The sequence below is a fragment of the Neoarius graeffei genome, chromosome 5 (genome assembly GCF_027579695.1).
Source record: "Neoarius graeffei isolate fNeoGra1 chromosome 5, fNeoGra1.pri, whole genome shotgun sequence".
NCBI lineage: Eukaryota > Metazoa > Chordata > Actinopteri > Siluriformes > Ariidae > Neoarius > Neoarius graeffei.
Window position 1 is genome coordinate 10,319,355 of NC_083573.1, and position 19,129 is coordinate 10,338,483.

The 19,129-nt window shown below is 41.1% G+C and overlaps 1 protein-coding gene across 2 annotated transcripts; it reads right to left on the minus strand.

The window, feature by feature from the left end:
- Positions 1–7,180: 7,180 nt before the first annotated feature.
- LOC132886497 (uncharacterized) lies at positions 7,181–9,867 on the minus strand. 2 transcript variants are annotated; one of them, XM_060921197.1, is made up of 3 exons: positions 8,951–9,867; positions 8,334–8,616; positions 7,181–7,986 (listed from the first exon to the last, which is right to left on the minus strand). In XM_060921197.1, the coding sequence occupies exons 1-3, from the start codon at positions 9,265–9,267 to the stop codon at positions 7,516–7,518; spliced, it is 1,071 nt and encodes a 356-aa protein (XP_060777180.1). In that variant the 5' UTR covers positions 9,268–9,867; the 3' UTR covers positions 7,181–7,515. The 2 variants fall into 2 exon arrangements, with proteins under 2 accessions (XP_060777180.1, XP_060777181.1); XM_060921198.1 differs by lacking the exon at positions 8,951–9,867 and adding an exon at positions 8,742–8,902.
- Between the last annotated feature and the right edge of the window lie 9,262 nt (positions 9,868–19,129).

A 19,129-nucleotide genomic window follows, 5' to 3' on the forward strand; every position in this document is an offset into this window, starting at 1 on the left:
CGGAGGAATGGGGGGCATGTTAGAATGACCTGCAAAACAGCCATTAACTGCGACATTCTGGTGTTAAGTTCATTTATCATTTGCTGATGTTCTAACAATCACCCCTGAGCACTGAGAGCAGTTTACTTCACTTCCTCTTCTGCATTCATTGCTGGCGAAGTATCCTGTCAGGGTGCAGGCACTTACGGATGCAAGCGCAGGGGAGAGCGGGTGCATCGCAAACTCATAACCAAATCCAATACAGCAACCTGAAGACATAGTCTGGCATGGGCAAAGGTCGGTCGAGTCACAAACAGAATGGCAAAGGGCAGGCGAGTAAATGAAGTCAGAAATAAACATAACGTCAAAAGCACGAAAAGTCAGGCAGACTGTCAGAAGGCTCAGAACGATCAGGCATGGGGACACAGAACGATACTTTGCGGTGAGCATTTGTGAATGCTGGGCTTACAACCCCGATTCCAAAAAAGTTGGGACAAAGTACAAATTGTAAATAAAAACAGAATGCAATAATTTACAAATCTCAAAAACTGATATTGTATTCACAATAGAACATAGACAACATATCCAATGTCGGAGGTGAGACATTTTGAAATTTCATGCCAAATATTGGCTCATTTGAAATTTCATGACAGCACACATCTCAAAAACATTGGGACAGGGGCAATAAGAGGCTGGAAAAGTGAAAGGTACAAAAAAGGAACAGCTGGAGGACCAAATTGCAACTCATTAGGTCAATTGGCAATAGGTCATTAACATGACTGGGTATAAAAAGAGCATCTTGGAGTGGCAGCGGCTCTCAGAAGTAAAGATGGGAAGAGAATCACCAATCCCCCTAATTCTGCGCTGACAAATAGTGGAGCAATATCAGAAAGGAGTTCGACAGTGTAAAATTGCAGAGTTTGAACATATCATCATCTACAGTGCATAATATCATCAAAAGATTCAGAGAATCTGGAAGAATCACTGTGCATAAGGGTCAAGGCCGGAAAACCATAATGGGTGCCTGTGATCTTCGGGCCCTTAGACAGCACTGCATCACATACAGGCATGCTTCTGTATTGGAAATCACAAAATGGGCTCAGGAATATTTCCAGAGAACATTATCTGTGAACACAATTCACCGTACCATCCACCGTTGCCAGCTAAAACTCGATAGTTCAAAGAAGAAGCCGTATCTAAACGTGATCCAGAAGCACAGACATCTTCTCTGGGCCAAGGCTCATTTAAAATGGACTGTGGCAAAGTGGAAAACTGTTCTGTGGTCAGATGAATCAAAATTTGAAGTTCTTTATGGAAATCAGGGATGCCGTGTCATTCGGACTAAAGAGGAGAAGGATGACCCGAGTTGTTATTAGTGCTCAGTTCAGAAGCCTGCATCTCTGATGGTATGGGGTTGCATTAGTGCGTGTGGCATGGGCAGCTTACACATCTGGAAAGACCCCGTCAATGCTGAAAGGTATATCCAGGTTCTAGAGCAACATATGCTCCCATCCAGATGACGTCTCTTTCAGGGAAGACCTTGCATTTTCCAACATGACAATGCCAAACCACGTACTGCATCATTTACAGCATCATGGCTGCATAGAAGAAGGGTCCGGGTACTGAACTGGCCAGCCTGCAGTCCAGATCTTTCACCCATAGAAAACATTTGGCACATCATAAAACGGAAGATACGACAAAAAAGACCTAAGACAGTTGAGCAACTAGAATCCTACATTAGACAAGAATTCCTATCCCTAAACTTGAGCAACTTGTCTCCTCAGTCCCCAGACGTTTACAGACTGTTGTAAAGAGAAAAGGGGATGTCTCACAGTGGTAAGCATGGCCTTGTCCCAACTTTTTTGAGATGTGTTCTTGTCAGGAAATTTAAAATCACCTAATTTTTCTATTTAAATGATGCATTTTCTCAGTTTAAACATTTGATATGTCATCTATGTTCTATTCTGAATAAAATATGGAATTTTGAAACTTCCACATCATTGCATTCCGTTTTTATTTACAATTTGTACTTTGTCCCAACTTTTTTGGAATCAGGGTTGTATATAGGGAAGTAATTATGGGGAAATGGGAAACAGGTGTACATCCTAGAATTCTGGAGCTGAGGGGTGCTGTGGTGCTTGGAAATTGTAGTGTGGAGTGGCCATGTTTGGAGGCTACTCTGAACTCAGGTTTTCAGTGCTATTACTGACTGTCAGATATACACAAACAGGGTTTTGCTGACAGGTAAATTTCAACAGTTTGTTGAAACACGTTTTCTGAAATAAGCAGCCCAAAATAATCTGACTTGAGTTGTATTATTTCAGAGTTTGTGGGTTGGTAGGCATTCTAGATACAAAATTGTTGTCAACAAGCATGGAAAAAGTAAGTTTTTCATAATACTTTCAAGCATCTGTCTCAATTTAAAAATCTTTAAATCTTTGTATTGAAGGACTTCAAAGTATCTTTAAAAGAATCCACTTTCAGCATCAGCTTTTCATTTCAATAGTTTTATTTCCAAAAAGTTCATCATGTTTTGCACCTTGCTCCTATTGTGTGTGAATCATTAAAAGACTGTGACACAACTGCCAAAATTTCTTGCTTGACAGGTTGACTTCAGAGGAGCACATTGGCAGGTATTTTTGTCTTTATTCTTGTCTGGAGGGTACCTGTCACAACATGTAGTATATTCTGGTTCGGAGGAACTTACTCATCTGAAATACCGTCTAGATTTACACCCAGTGCACTTGAAGTACATTCTAGACAGAATGACAGACAGCACTTGTACTGGCTTGTTCTGTCACAAAAACCCAAAATTGATTGAAGCATTGGATGTTCCTGACAATTGTTCATGACAACTGCATTCTGAAAATGATGATGGCAGTTGTAGTCTCAAGGGCGCAGATGGCACTGCGGACGGGGGGGGGACATGTCCCCCCCAGATTTATAATGACCCCTATCTGTCCCCCCCACCATCCCTACGTAAGGCGCCAAATACAGGTAGAAAAAGTGAGGATTAATGTTCCGTTAGTTAGGCTAACTTACATTGCAGCACAAAGTTGAAATGGCAGCAGCAGCAGCCTTGTCTGTGATTAATCCACATTACACCGATTCAAGAAGGGGAAAGGCTGGAGCAGATCCTTGCAGAGATGGGAAAGCAAGGTGTTCAATTCTCCACGTAATTCTCAGTTAATAACACTGCACAGCTGATCCATTTGATAGCAGCGGTGTTTCTGCTACGACTAATGGTGCGTTCAGTTGTACTCGTAAGTTGGAAGTTTGAAGTCGGAAAAGCATTGAAATCTAGCATCTACCAGCATAAACATTGGGGTTTTCGTTTCATTTCATTAACTGTCCATTTTTTTCGAATTCCATGTTCCATGATGTCCCAGTTTTTAAACTGGGAAGCGGCGGAGAGATGTTTTGGGGACCTATTGAGTCTGCTTCTAGATGGTAAATTTGTTTGGCTGCAGAGGGAAATTTTTTTTTTCTATCAATTTTGTTTATTGGAAAAAATACTTTTTATTTTAATTTGTGTGAATCTGTTGTTCAAGTGTTTATACTTCTGTTTTCATACACATTTTATGTTTCTAATCATTTACATGAAGGCACGAGTGTGAATCATTTCAATTTTATTTTGTTATTAATTTTTGGACATTCCCTTTTTGTTAGAAGTTACAGTTAAAGTTTCTGTGATGAGATTCTTCATCCTGCTGAGATCAGCAAATGTTTAAATAAAACATGCAGAAGACACGAAGTTTTGGAGCATCTCATCTCATCTCATTATCTCTAGCCGCTTTATCCTTCTACAGGGTTGCAGGCAAGCTGGAGCCTATCCCAGCTGACTACGGGCGAAAGGCGGGGTACACCCTGGACAAGTCGCCAGGTCAGCACAGGGCTGACACATAGACACAGACAACCATTCACACTCACATTCACACCTACGGTCAATTTAGAGTCACCAGTTAACCTAACCTGCATGTCTTTGGACTGCGGGGGAAACGGGAGCACCCAGAGGAAACCCACACGGACACGGGGAGAACATGCAAACTCCGCACAGAAAGGCCCTCGTCAGCCACGGGGCTTGAACCCGGACCTTCTTGCTGTGAGGCGACAGCGCTGACCACTACACCACCGTGCCGCCTCAGTTAGAAAACTCACAATTCTAATGTATATTGAAGATATATATGCATTTACACAAAATGGAATAATTTGCTGACAGCTCAGTCTCCCCCAGTTCAAAAATCCTATCTGCGCCCCTGTGTAGTCTTAAGCCATCGTAGCAAAACTGTAAGTGTCCAGAGGCATCTTCTAAGTGTATTTTTTGACTGTGCATATGGGGCCATCCTCCACAGGAGCAACATTATGAGAACTTCAGGCATTCGGATGGATCAGGCAGGTCCGAAGAGCATCCATTCATCCCAGTTTATCAAAACACTCTATGCTTGGGAATCCTCCAGATCTGCACCTTGACCTCATAAAAAGTAATTCACAAAAGGCTTGACTCAACAAATATGTTTTCTTTTTTTCTTTATATTTCTTTTTGGCCTGCTAGAATATGACCAAAGTAGTCTGTTAGGTCTTGTTTCAACTTCTAAATTTTCAACACTTTTAAAACACTATTTCGAGGTGCATAAAATGCTATTTTGAAGTGAGTACACACATTTTAAAAGTGTAGGAGTCGCGTAAATGCCATTTACTTGCATTTAACCTCTACTACAACCCTGTTTCCATGTTGATGAACTGACCCAGAAATGCATTGTCTGAAATGTAAAACTTTGTGAGATTTAATTTGATTCACAATATTGGGTTCACAATTTGATTTTCTCACGATATTTAAAAAAAATATATATCTATTAAAGAGAAAAAATGTTCTTCCAAAAAAAGGCAACATTTATTTTCTGATTCTTGATCAACTTTAATATTACTTTTGCTAAGTTTACTTAAAAATGTTGTTTCCTTTTCTTAATAAAGTGCAGTAATAATTTTCCACATTTGTACACTTTGGAGTAAAATATAATAGCCTATTAACTGAAATATGCCTTTTACAACCCCAATTCCAAAAAAGTTGGGGCACTGTGTAAAACATAAATAAAAAGAGAATGTGAAGATTTGTAAATCATGGAAACCCTATATTTCATTGAAAATAGTACCAAGACAACATATCAAATGTTGAAGCTGAGAAATTTTATTGTTTTTTGAAAAATGTATGCTCATTTTGAATTTGATGTCAGCAACACGTTTCAAAAAAGTTGGGACAGGGGCATGTTTGCCACTGTGTTGCACCACCTCGACTTTTAACGACATTCTCTAAACTTTTGGGAACTGAGGAGACCAAGTACTATAGTTTTGACAGTGAACTGTCCCATTCTTTCCTGATATACAATTTCAGTTGCTCAACAGTTTGGGGTCTCCTTTGTCATATTTTGCGTTTCATAATGGACCAAATGTTTTCAATGGGAGATCGGTCTAGACTATAGACAGGCTAGTTTAGCACCCAGGCTCTCTTATTACAGAGCCATGCAGTTGTAATACATGCAGAATGCTGTTTGTCATTGTCTTGCTGAAATAAACAAGGCCTTCCCTGAAAAACATGTCATCTGGATGGCAGCATGTTGCTCCAAAACCTGTATATATCATTCAGCATTACTGGAGCCTTCCCAGATGTGCAAGCTACCCATGCAATATGCTTTACCCAGAGGTGGAAAAAGTACTGAAAATTTGTAATTAAGTAAAAGTATCTTTACTTTGCTTAAATTCTACTCAAGTAAAAGTACCCATCTAAAAATCTACTCGAGTAAAAGTAAAAAAAGTACTCAATTTAAAATGTACTTTGAGTAAAAGTTACTTAGTTACTTTCAATTATTTGATGTAAAAAAAGAAAGGACAAGTCATAAATCAAATTGTTTTTAATGAACTAATTGTCCACATAATAAACTTTCAGGCAGTATAATGTATAAAGCTTTGTTTGGACTACCCCATAAAACATTTTCAAGTCCAAGTGGCATAACTTGTAAATTCTCATCTCATCTCATCTCATCTCATCTCATCTCATTATCTCTAGCCGCTTTATCCTTCTACAGGGTCGCAGGCAAGCTGGAGCCTATCCCAGCTGACTATGGGCGAAAGGCGGGGTACACCCTGGACAAGTCGCCAGGTCACTTGTAAATTCTATCATTCATTTTTTTTCTTTACTGACAAATACTAGCTATTAAAGCCACTAAAGCAGACTTACTAAATGACACATATGAAACGTAAACCAACCAAACTCAAAGTGTCCAGGACTCTCACGATTTAAAGGCAGCTAAGCGATTCCTTAGTAACACTGTGCTCTTCCTTATATAGAAAATATAATTGACAAATTAACTGCATAATGTTTACAACCTGTCGAGAGGTAATGTGCAAACTATTTTGAGACCACCCCATAAAACATTTTTAAGCAAAGTGCCAAATTCTGAATTGTATGGTCCAACTCAAACACCACAATAAAAAAAGAAAATAAAACCAAAATCAAACAAAGTATCCAAGACAGCGAAAATGTTGAGCAATTCCTTATTAACAAATTGTGCTCTCTTTATGTTTCTATAGCAAACATAACTTATATCAATTGTCTTACAGTTTTTCTTCATTGGTTTGGCTCATTTCTTGAAACTGAGATGACATTCTCATAACTATAAGGCAATTTGGCCAAACAGACTTACAGTTCTGCACAACACTTCAGATAACCAGCAAAATGTCATTTGTCTCCCAAAACTACTCATCCATGCTTCAAAATTAAATCCCTTTCCCATCTAAATAGTCAGTACCATAAAAATGGCATAAATCCTTCTCAATTGCTTTGGCACATTTTCATTCATTCAGTTCTTCTGTCAAAATAACTTGGATGGTACAGCAGAACTACATGGATCACCTGGCAATGTTTGTACAGCTCCCAAAACAGTTTACCCATCTGTCAAAACTACATTCCCTTCTCATATAACTAGTCAGTGCCTCCAAAATGCATTGTCCCTTTGGTATTGTGTAAGTACTGCGAGTCAAAATGCTTAGACGCTTTGTCATGGCATATGTCTAACTATAGGAATACAGTTTTCACACCACACACACGCTGCACTCATTCTGCCGAGGAATTTTCATTTTTATTCTCAGCTAACGTGAATTGTACACATTACTGTAGGTAGGGAACAATAAAAAAGAAAATGTATACGCTGTGTATACTGTGTACACAAAATACAAAAACCCACAAAAACAAACAAAAAATGAATACTGTAAATAAAGAGTCACAAATGAAGACATTTTGTTTAGTCGCGGTCACTCCCCTCTCTCGCCTGGTCACCATCCTCATCTTCCTGGCCATCCATTCTCTGTGCTCTGTTCGGCCACAGATTCTCATCAACATCACATCTGATGTTTTCTCTTGAGATGCAGCGTGGGAAGAAGTGTCGTGAATGCCTGAGCCATCCTCTACACTGATCACCTGTTATATCCTCACAGGCAGCATCCATAGCATTGAGGAGAGACCTCTGGTTTTCGGCATGGTGTTCATATACTCTCCATCTCCAAGCAGAGAAAAAACTCCTCGATAGGATTCAGGAATGGAGAATATGGTGGTAACAAGACATTATGCATTCTTGGATGCATGTTGAACCATGCCCGGATGCGTGGACCACGGAGGAAATTAACATTGTCCCATACAATGACAAACTGGGGTAGGTGGGGCCCTTCGAGACCCCTCTCATTTTCTGGGACCAAATATACATATAGTTGGTCCAGGAAACGGAGGAGTTTCTCTGTGTTATACGGGCCCAAGCTTGCAGTGTGGGTGGCCACACCATTTTCTGAAATAGCCGCGCACATGGTTATATTTCCCCCCCGCTGGCCTGGGACATCCACTGTGGCCCGCTGGCCAATGATGTTTCGGCCACGCCTGCGGCCCTTGGCCAGGTTGAAGCCTGCCTCATCAACAAACACTAGGATGTGTGGTGTTTCACTCCCCTCCAGTGCCAGGATTCTCTGGAAAAGAGATAAATAGAGTAAAAAAAAATCAATCATGTAGATGGGTCATATGGTCACAGCAATGCTACACAATATGTTCTTCACAAAGTCAGTATAACCCACTGTGGTTCCAATCCTAGAGTGCAGACTTATGCAGATTTTCTGGGGTAGTTTTTGATACAAAGAGAACAGAGACATACTGTTGACAGTGTTCTGTTACAGTTCAGCAAAATGCTGTGGTCATATATTGTAAAGCTGGAATCCAAAGGTAAAGAGGAGGATACTGAAACCCTCAGAAATTGGAACCTCTGCAGTGTTGGCTACTTATAGGTTACAAAATGATAGACAATGAATAATTGACTTACCTGCACATACTGGTACCGCAGCTCTTTTACTCTGGCAGTGTTCCTATCAAATGGTACTCTGTATATCTGTTTCATGGTGATTAGGTTCTTCTTCAGAACCCGGTCTATTGTTGATATGCTGATGGAGTTGATGTTTTGGAAGACGCCACTGTTTTGGAGGACTGCATCCCGGATCTGTGTCAGTGTTATGGCATTATTTGCTATCACCATGTTACAGATCTCCTGTTCTTGGCGATCGGTTAGAAGTTTTCTTCTTCCACCCGCATGAGGTTGTCGGCCAATCCTGCACATAGACAACATAACTATTTGTTGTCCTTGCCTTATGTGTTTGTTACAGATTATCAATCACTGTACAGTAATGACTGCATTACACACCACTTTACTGTATTTGTAGGCTACTGTACTTACAATTGCACTGCCATTCTATTGCGAATTCTTGCTGTATTTTGTCCAATTTACAACAGTATTTCCTTTGTCATTCTACAGTAGTGAACTGTATAATACTGTGACTTCACATCGAGGTAAGATTTTCGGCCTGGGTCTAAACACACACACACACACACACACACACACACGCACGCACACAGGCAAACAGTTGTCATTGCCTGAGTGCATACCTGTTTTCCCGCCGAAAGGTTTGAATGATGGAGGAAACTGTGGAGCGTGGCACGTTAGGCTGCACTCTGCGCCCTGCCTCTGCCATTGTGAGGTGATGGTTGATGACATGATCAATAATGGTGGCCCGAATTTCATCTGGGACAACATGATGTCTGCGAACTCTATTTCCTCCTATTCCACCACCACGAACCCTCACTCCTCCTCCTCTTCCCTCTCCTCTACCTCCACGCACCCTCAATCCTCCACCTCCTCTTCCTTCTCTTCCTCTTCCTCCAAGTGGAGATTGCCCTGGTTGATGCACTTGCTCTCTCTCCATGTTGACATAGGAAAAAGTACTAGCACCAGGCCAAGCTGTATATATACAGCAATGCCAGCACTCCAAAACATAGATAACACCTGTCAGGTAACTCAACAAACAGATGGATTGGTCACCTGCAAAGTGGGACACTCCTCCTTCGTTAGTCAGAAACTGATTTCATCTATTACCTACTAACATGATTATCCTAAATTTACTATGACATCTTACAAAATATGTACTGTATTCTATTCCAATTTCCTAACACTATTTTGACAATTGAGCAGACTATTCTGCATATGATGACTTATACGATGAAAATGTGCTGACATGTTTTGAGGACAATGACCATTACACTGAGAACCAACCAACTGGGATAGATCAGCAAGATACATTCATTTGAAAAATGTACTAAATGTAGGCTGATTGTGTTAACTATAGGATACTTGTACATAGCCATTTGCATGGATGTACTAAATGCTTGAGACATGTACAAAGCATTTGAAATATTGATGAAAGCAATGATAAATGCCATTCTGTTGTGAGAAACTGCAAGTTAGTTTGGGGATTTGTCCATGTTGTTTTGAGAATGTCATCTCAGTTTCAAGAAATGAGCCAAACCAATGGAGAAAAACTGTAATTGAAAAATTAACACACTGACTGCTGATAAAAGACATGAAATAAAGTGCCCTGCCCACTCTGCCCACTGAATACCAAAACATTAAACCGAAAAGCTCTTGTTGAGTTTCAGCAGGAGCTGATTCTCAAAGTTTGTTGCACTAATCCGTGCTCTCTTTGCAGTAAACAATAAACCAGCCGAGCTGAAAAGGCGCTCACAGGCAGCTGAGACCGGAAGGCCTGTGTTAAATTTCAGGGAAAGGTTTTTTATTTTTGGAAAGGAGTTAAGAAGGTCCATGCTCTCTGAAACACAGGCAAGGTAGCCCTCTAACTCCCCTCTGACCTTCTGGTCTTCATGGAGGCGAAGAAATCCTCTTCATCAGATGAATGTTGTCCTGGTCTTTGTCCCCGTTTCATCCCTGTCTCAGCCATTTGGTCGAGGTGATGTCTGACATAGAGTAGACCTGTTGAATGACAAACAATATCTGGCAATTAAGCAATGATTTATCGGTCATTAGAGAGTACTAGTACAAACAGCTACAACTTCAGATGACGGACTTAGTATTATTCTGTATTGTAATGGTATTACTATGTATTTGCTGGTAGAAATCAAATGAACAAGACTAAAACTATTGATCAGTATGATATTAAACAATTAAATCACACCTTCTTCTATGGTATCAGCTTTCTCAGTCCATCCAGTCTTAAATTTTGGTAGAAGGATTGCTGCAGAGATCAGTTCAGGGTCCTCCATCATCACTCCAAAGCGCTTTTGGACACCTTGCTGAATTGCTCTGATGAGTGGCAGACACATCTTGGTGGACGCTTCCTGCCTTCTCAGTTTTGACTGTAATTCAAAGATCACTGGGAGCAGCCACCCCAAGTGTGTGTTGGTCTCGGACTGAAGAATGTTTAAGGCCTTTACCGCTGGTCTCATCACAGAGCAAAACTCTCTCAGGAAAGCAATTTCTGCTTGACTAAACCTGTGCAAGATAAATAAAACACATAAAACTGTTAAGTTTCTTACAAGAATGATTTGGATTATTCAGCCATGTAGAACGAAATATACTGTATCAGCACTGTTTTCTATTGATAATGAATTATGACAAATGTTATGTTACAAATGCTAATTAATTACATATCATACTTTTCAAATGCAAAGAAAAACTCACATTTTTAGTTTGAATTCTTCACAAACACTCCTGATGGCATCTTCCCCTTGTTCTTGTATGATTCGAATGATTCTCTCCACAGCCATGTATGTTGAGTTCCATTGTGCCTTGTTGGGTCAGATGAGCTGAAGACTACATTTATCTTCCACAATTTCTGCTGCAGTGTGTGAGCGGCCTGACTTATTCCACATTGGCATTTCCCAAAGGCGGCTCGTGACAACCTCTTGTAGGTGTCGTTCTTCTGTTCTGCAATGTCAGCATCTGTTGTGGCAACTAAGTTCAATAAGTTGCACGCACATCTTTGATGTGTGGGAAGTTGGTACTCAAGGCCGCTATCTTGCTCTAGGATGCTGAATGTGTCTTGGTATTCGACATCAAACTCGTCATCTGGACAGTCTTCGTCTGTATCTGACTCTGCATCCTCAGACTGGCTATGCTCACCAAAAATACTGAATGCTTTCACAGAGTTTGAACCACTATCTGTGGTAGTTCTAACCACTTTCCCCCGTATTCTATAGTGGCAGTGGACATCATCCAGGGCACCTGCAAGCACATCAAAGGTGTGTGACCCTCTTAACCTCTTGCATGCCAATGCAGCAGATCTCCTCTCGAAGGTCTCGTCATCAATTCAGTGGCATGTGACACCTATATAGCTTTTTTGGTGTGCAGACCAACAATCTGTGGTAGTGCTGACATAGTTGACATTACTAAGGTGCGATATTATTTTTGTCTTCATTTGACCGGCAGCCTCTGCAATTCTATTCTTAAGTGTGGGTCTGGAGAGCACTTTGCATTGAGGATTCAGTGCTGCAGTGAAGTCTTTAAATGCTGGTAGTTCAACCAAGGAGAAGGGTTGGTGACCTTCGCAAATAAGCCTGATAAGGAGCCTGTCAACTGTCACTTGAGACACACGGACCGCACCACCCACCTCAAATTTGGCTTGCTTGTCTGGTTGCATGTTCTGCTTTCTTATGCCTCCTTGCTCCTGTGCCTTCTGTGCACATGCATTAAAATCAGTAAGTTTTGATGGATGCTTTCTCTGTGAAGAATAAAGGTGCACAATAGTTAGTTAATAGTAGGCACACTCATATTTAAGAAATAACATTTAAGAGCTACATTTCCCATGGGGACGTAGGCCTATTCTAGAGCCAGCTTATTGCTGCACATAAGTCTGCTAGTGAATAGAAACGGAAACAAACTAGTGTATTCTCTTAAATTAAATGACTCTTGTTGATGCTGTGCACAGTCTAGCATAACAGTGTAGACCAGGGATCTCCAACCTTTTTTTCTCCGAGAGATAGGCTGTACTCGAGTTGAGGGGGGATGGGGGGGATGCCATCCCCCCTGGAATAAAAAAATGGTCAAAATCATTCCCCCTCTAAAACGGGCATCCCCCCTCCCTTCCCTTGAGCAATTTTATCAATAAATGTGGACATTACTTCTATTTAACATTGGAATTAGAAATGCCATTCCACGTAGCTTTGCTGAAATTGAGCATACAATAAGCTACCGCGAGAGAGGGCACGCGCAAGCGAAGCGTTTGAGCAGGTGACATTCAGTTGGGGTTCCGTTATTTTTTATTTCATTCGGCGTCAGTGACAGCAGCGGATTGCAGCATCATGGCCAAGCGGAGTGGACAGCAAGACCTAAGCAAGTTCGGATTTAAGATCGCAAGAAAAAACATTTCAGGAGGTAAGTCAAGATTTACTCAGTCACACTTTCTGTGAGCCCACTATCATGCTGTAAAGTTACTGATATGCAGCCTAATTTGTGGGCGGTGGATAACAACACAGAATGTTAGTTTGGAGTCTAGCCAGCTATCGATAGCTTACTCAGGTTCATGTTAGCTTTGATTTGACAAACAAGAAATCCATGATAAACTACAGTATTTTTCCTCATCTATGCTGATAATGAACTATTTAAGGCCAACTAAAAAGAAGTACTTAACATGTAGCATTATCTAACATAGGCTATGTTACATAATGCTACATGTTAAGTACTTCTTTTTTAGTTGGCCTTAAACAGTTCATTATCAGCATAGATGAGGAAAAATACTGTAGTTTATCATGGATTTCTTGTTTTTATAGTGGAAGGAGGAAGAGAGGAGGAAGCAGAAGCAGGGCAAGACAGTGATGCAGATGAGGGCCCAAGTTGTCAGGAAGATGAGCAAGATATCCCTGATTGCTGGACATCCGATATTTTCAGGCAGAAGAAACAACAATATCCATGGTTAATATGCCAAAGCAAAAAACTTGGCTGCCTAACCTGTCAGAAAGTTAAATCAGTTGGGCCAAATGCAGGTGGGAGCCAGACGCATGTTGTTAATGAGTGGTCCAAAGTTAAAGTTACAGTCTATGGTGCAACGAGAACAGCACAGCTTTATCAGCACAAAATACTGTATGTCTGGTAAATGAACAAGGTACACAGACCTACGTTGTGTGCAAACCCTCCTAAAAGCAAACCAGTTTCCCACCGACGGACCGACCGATGGGTCGACACGCGACTAAAAATTTCACCATCCCCCCTGGTTTGATTTTACAACTCGACCACTGGAGATAGGCCTACTTTGACAAAAGAACTACTCTCAGCTATTATACATTAGCATTACTGATAGGCCTGGAGAAATTCTGTAAGTTAGCATCCTTTACATTTTATACACTTACAACACAGTGCAAACACAGAAACACTCATCTAAAGTGTCATCTAAATTTGTAGTGCCTTTATTTTCCATAGTTATTGCCAAATCTGGTGTGCACTACCAACATCAATTCTCATAAGAGAGCAGCAAAGGTGGGATCATTTACCAGACAGGGCAGGATGTTTGAATTTGATTACATACACTACTGTTCAAAAGTTTGGGGTCACCCAGACAATTTTGTGTTTTCCATGAAAAGTCACACTTTTATTTACCACCATAAGTTGTAAAATGAATAGAAAATATAGTCAAGACATTTTTCTGGCCATTTTGAGCATTTAATCGACCCCACAAATGTGATGCTCCAGAAACTCAATCTGCTCAAAGGAAGGTCAGTTTTATAGCTTCTCTAAAGAGCTAAACTGTTTTCAGCTGTGCTAACATGATTGTACAAGGGTTTTCTAATCATCCATTAGCCTTCTGAGGCAATGAGCAAACACATTGTACCATTAGAACACTGGAGTGATAGTTGCTAGAAATGGGCCTCTATACACCTATGTAGATATTGCACCAAAAACCAGACATTTGCAGCTAGAATAGTCATTTACCACATTAGCAATGTATAGAGTGTATTTCTGTTTAGTTTAAAGTGATCTTCATTGAAAAGAACAGTGCTTTTCTTTCAAAAATAAGGACATTTCAAAGTGACCCCAAACTTTTGAACGGTAGTGTAGATATTTTAACAGGTTTAATACCTTTTGTGACTATGTTATGAGATTTACTTTTCATTTCCTTTCACCCTTTGGAGAGCTACTCTTAAGCAGGTGGAGAGCTACTGGGAGCTCCCGAGCTAGATGAAGACCCCTGGTGTAGACTACAGTAGCCTACTTGCTTCTGGAGCCTACTTCATGCACTCCACTCTGTGACAGCTAACTGAGAATGTTGGATGCTGTTTAGCTAGGCTACAATATGAAGTGCCTCCCTCTCCATAAAACCATAGCACCCTTTTATCATTTTAACATCACATTTAGTGAACATTCTCAAAGGCCTGCATTCCCAATCTAGCTGTTATTTTGATGGCCTATCAGTGACCTCTAGTCTAGGCTACAGCTAACAACCCAGGAGCTAGTCTATACATGAATTCGGATTTTTTCATAAGAGACCAATTGCAACTAAAACCATGCACTCGTATTATTTCTGACTGTCGTTCTGATAAAACAAATTTGTAAACGTGAGGTGATTCATTTCATTTAGGCTACTGCACTTGAAACATTAGTGATCAGTATGGATGCTAGGCGGCCAAAATAATTGGAAGGTTTTAACCAAACAATAAATATAACGTTTGGGATACACAGGTAAATGCACATACCTACTTACCACCACATGCTTCCGCAGATTTGATGTGGAAGTTTTGTAAACTGATAGCTGTGTATGGCGGGGCAGGCACATTTTGCATTGCATTATTATTGCCTTGTTTGCGTTTGAATGCAAAGTACTGGCTGAGATACGGCCAAGGATTTCCCTCGCTGTCCGGCGCATCTGTTCCACGGGAATTCTCTTCTTGGCAATCCTCAACCTTCTCCATGACCTCGTCTATCTCTTGCTCGGCTACCTCAGCACCAGCCATCATCCAACGACACATGTAGGCTAATAGGTATATTCCGCGCGCCTGTGCCAGTTTCCTTTCAGTTCAGGCCAATTGTTTTTTTTCCCTGCATTTAATTTTTTTACTCAGTAACGGGCAGTTTTTGAATGTAGCGAAGTAAAATACTTGGTTCAAAATGTACTTGAGTAAAAGTAAAACTACCCATTTCAAAAACTACTTAAAAAATTACAAATTACACAAAAAATCTACTTAATTACAGTAACGTGAGTAAATGTAATTCATTACTTTCCACCTCTGGCTTTACCTAATAAAAAGTAATTAACGAAAGGCTTGATTCAACAAATATGTTTTCTTTCTTCTTTATATTTCTTTTTGGTCCTTCCAAAAAGTAAGCAAATTACTGTTATCAGATTGAACTCTTCTTCATTTTTGGACACTGCTTACCATTGTTTTTGGCTTCCTGAGAAGCCTTCAACGGCTTCTATGGAAGTATCTTCTTCATAAATGGTCGCTAACTAGTAAAATTAGCCTGTAAGAATATGGAGGAAATAGTTTAAGTTAGGTCTTGTTTCAGCTTCCAAGCATACAAGTGTGAGGAGCACCTTCATCTTGTCTCTGAGGTTTGTTAAAAAAAAAAACTATGTTCCATCTTGTACATATGACAAACAAAGGCTGAAATAAATCCCCAAATTAGTTTCTAAAATGCTGCCATCATCCAATACCCCAAGATACCCATGGATGGCAGTGCAGCACAGTGGTAAAATTTCCCACAAGAAAAGAGCAAAGATTGAGAACTTTTGTTATTTATTCCCTGACTAAGAGGTCAAATAATTTATTTTAGGTTCAGTTATATTTTAAGTGCATAGAAAAAATAAAGTATTCCATAAGAAATTGAGAAGACACTTGTCAAAAGTGGAGGTTGTTAATGTGGGTAATGTTGTCGTTGCCGTGATGTTTTAAAGGGATCCTCCAGTGGATTTACTCTTAAACTCATCTCATCTCATTATCTCTAGCCACTTTATCCTTCTACAGGGTCGCAGGCAAGCTGGAGCCTATCCCAACTGACTACGGGCGAAAGGCGGGGTACACCCTGGACAAGTTGCCAGGTCATCACAGGGCTGACACTTATGGCCCTTTTCCACTACCCTTTTTCAGCTCACTTCAGCTTGCTTCAGCTCACTTCAGCCCAACACGGCTCACGTTTCGACTACCTCAGAGCAGCACGACTCAGTTCGCTTCAGCCCTGCTTAGCACCCAAAACTCGCACGGTTTTGGAGTAGGGCTGAAGTGAGCCAAACCGAGCCAAGTGGGGCTAGGGGCATGAGGAGACACTCCCCTGTGCACTGATTGGTGAGGAGGAGTGTCCTCACATGCCCACACACACCCCGCGAGCACGCTGGGATCTGTAAACACCGTAAACCCGGAAGAAGAAGAATTACGAGAATTTCTGAAGCCTTATGCACCTCGCTTCATCTATACGCTCTTGCCAGTATCTGTTGGCGTTGTCGGTGACAACAAGCCACAGCACCAAGACCAGCAACACTAACGACTCCATGTCCTCCATGTTTATTGTTTACTATCCGGGTCGTGAGACTACCGCTTAAAAGGTCACTGATGTCACTGTTTGCGCCGCCTAACGACATCACGTGCCGTCCACTCACTTTCGCTAACTCCACCCAATGTGTCCACCCACTTCCAGCCAGCACGGTTCAGCACAGTTGTAGTCGAAATGCAACTCCAACAGCCTCACTCAGCTCGACTCAGCCCAACTCGGCCCAACTCAGCCACGTTGGTAGTGGAAAAGCGGCAATAGACACAAACAACCATTCATGCTCACATTCACACCTACGGTCAATTTAGAGTCACCAGTTAACCTAACCTGCATGTCTTTGGGGGAAACCGGAGCACCTGGAGGAAACCCACGCAGACAACATGCAAACTCCACACAGAAAGGCCCTCGCCGGCCACGGGGCTCGAACCCAGACCTTCTTGCTGTGAGGCGACAGTGCTAACCACTACATCACCGTGCCGCCCACTCTTAAACTCATGTTAAGTAAAAGTATTCATAGATTTCAACAGTCAAACATTCATTTTTGGAGATCAAATAGTGTTCTAGAAAAATAAATTTTTATTAAAATACCAGATGGGTGGCTGACGAGGGCCTTTCTGTGTGGAGTTTGCATGTTATCCCCGTGTCTGCATGGGTTTCCACTGGGTGCTCCGGTTTCCCCCACAGTCTAAAGACATGCAGGTTAGGCTAATTGGTGGCTTGAATTGATTGTAGGTGTGATTGTGAATGATTGTTTGTCTCTATGTGTCAGCCCTGCAATGATTTGGCCTGAGGTGCCCTACTTATGCTCCGAACATTTTGAATCATTCTGTTTCTATGAATCAATAGAATTAAATGCAAGCTTAATGGGGGCTTCCAGAATAAAAAGAAAGATAGAAGACGATACCATGCCAACAATATTTGCCCATATTTCAGCTCCAAATGTCTGCTGATGCAGTGTTGAGCAGGACAGCAATACTGGGAGGTTAATTTCGACTTTGTTCTATCATGATTGATTGTAGTATACAGGGACGGATCCAGCCCAAGAATCTGACAGACGCACATTTGCAGAAATCTTTTCACTAGTTTTACCAGATTGTTATGGATTTTCACAGGGGTGTAGAGCATGCTGAGCCCTTTCCGAAGAGGGCATCAACAGTCTGCTATTTGACCCAAAGCCTTGGGTGAGCACAACTCGATGAAAACTTTAATATAAGCCCTGGCTCCAGCTGTGCATGCGTGTGGGGATTTATAAATTCATATAACGCGGCCACCCAGAGTCATAGCCCCACCTAACTTTACAAGCACCTCCCTCTCTCCTACACCTTTTGCTATCATCCAGGCATGGCCCACTACCACCGCAGCTCAGCCCATTATTCATGGCACATTTCGAATTTCGACCTCTTTCTGGAGCATTTTACTGGTTTGACCTAGATTCTTTATCTCAGGTCACATCAAAGCATCATGAAAATACAGGTAATTAGCTCAGGTAAGCATCACCATTTGCCACAGGTGGTTGGACCCTGAACCACTGGTGTGTTGATTGAGCGTGGCTATAGCCCATGTAGCTGGCTAGCGGTAAAGTAAACAAACACTCCGTGACTGATGCCAAGTGGTGCACATATATTTCTGACCGATGCACGTGCATCGGTTGCATTGGACTGGATCCATCCCTGGTATATTATTGGTGTCTTACCTGGTGAACTGTAATCAGTACTCTGATGGCTTGTAGGTTCTTCAGTGTATACTGGAAGAAAATACAGTTAAACAAAGAAAACACCAGTGTTAAAGAACAATCAACAATGAATCAAGAGATGGAGCATTCAATTGATCTTCAAATACGCTCAACTACACTCCAGATAAGAGAATTACTCAGAACATTTTGCATGAAACCCACGCATTTGAAATTTCTGAAAGTTTTATTTCATGGTAGTTTCTGTTTCATTTTCATTTATGTGCTAGGAATGTGAATTGACCAGAAAGAGGGATATTGCTGTGCAAACAGATGAACCAGTCAGTGTTAAAATCCAGACAGAGACAATTGTCTTCAAAGACAAGATTATCCAGCGTTCTTTGTTGGGAGATGAAAACGTCTCATTAGGTGTTTCATTTGACCTCTATGAGCAAAACCATGATGTAAGCAGAGGATGTAAACAAACAGCTGAGTTGTTCCATGCTTCCACTATATCACGTCATTGCACCCGTCACTTCCATGGGTATACCCATCTGGTATTTTAATAAAAATTAATTTTTATAGAACACTATTTGGTTTCCGAAAATTAATGTTTGACTGTTGAAATCTA

What these genes read in the sequence shown, in the direction of transcription:
- LOC132886497 (XM_060921197.1), bottom strand. Translation starts at nt 9,267, where the DNA reads ATGGAGAGAGAGCAAGTGCATCAACCAGGGCAATCTCCACTTGGAGGA. An exon ending in ACCTTTCGGCGGGAAAACAG is followed by an intron (nt 8,617 to 8,950) that starts GTATGCACTCAG and finishes GTCTATGTGCAG; the next exon opens with GATTGGCCGACAACCTCATG. An exon ending in TGCGGTACCAGTATGTGCAG is followed by an intron (nt 7,987 to 8,333) that starts GTAAGTCAATTA and finishes TCTCTTTTCCAG; the next exon opens with AGAATCCTGGCACTGGAGGG.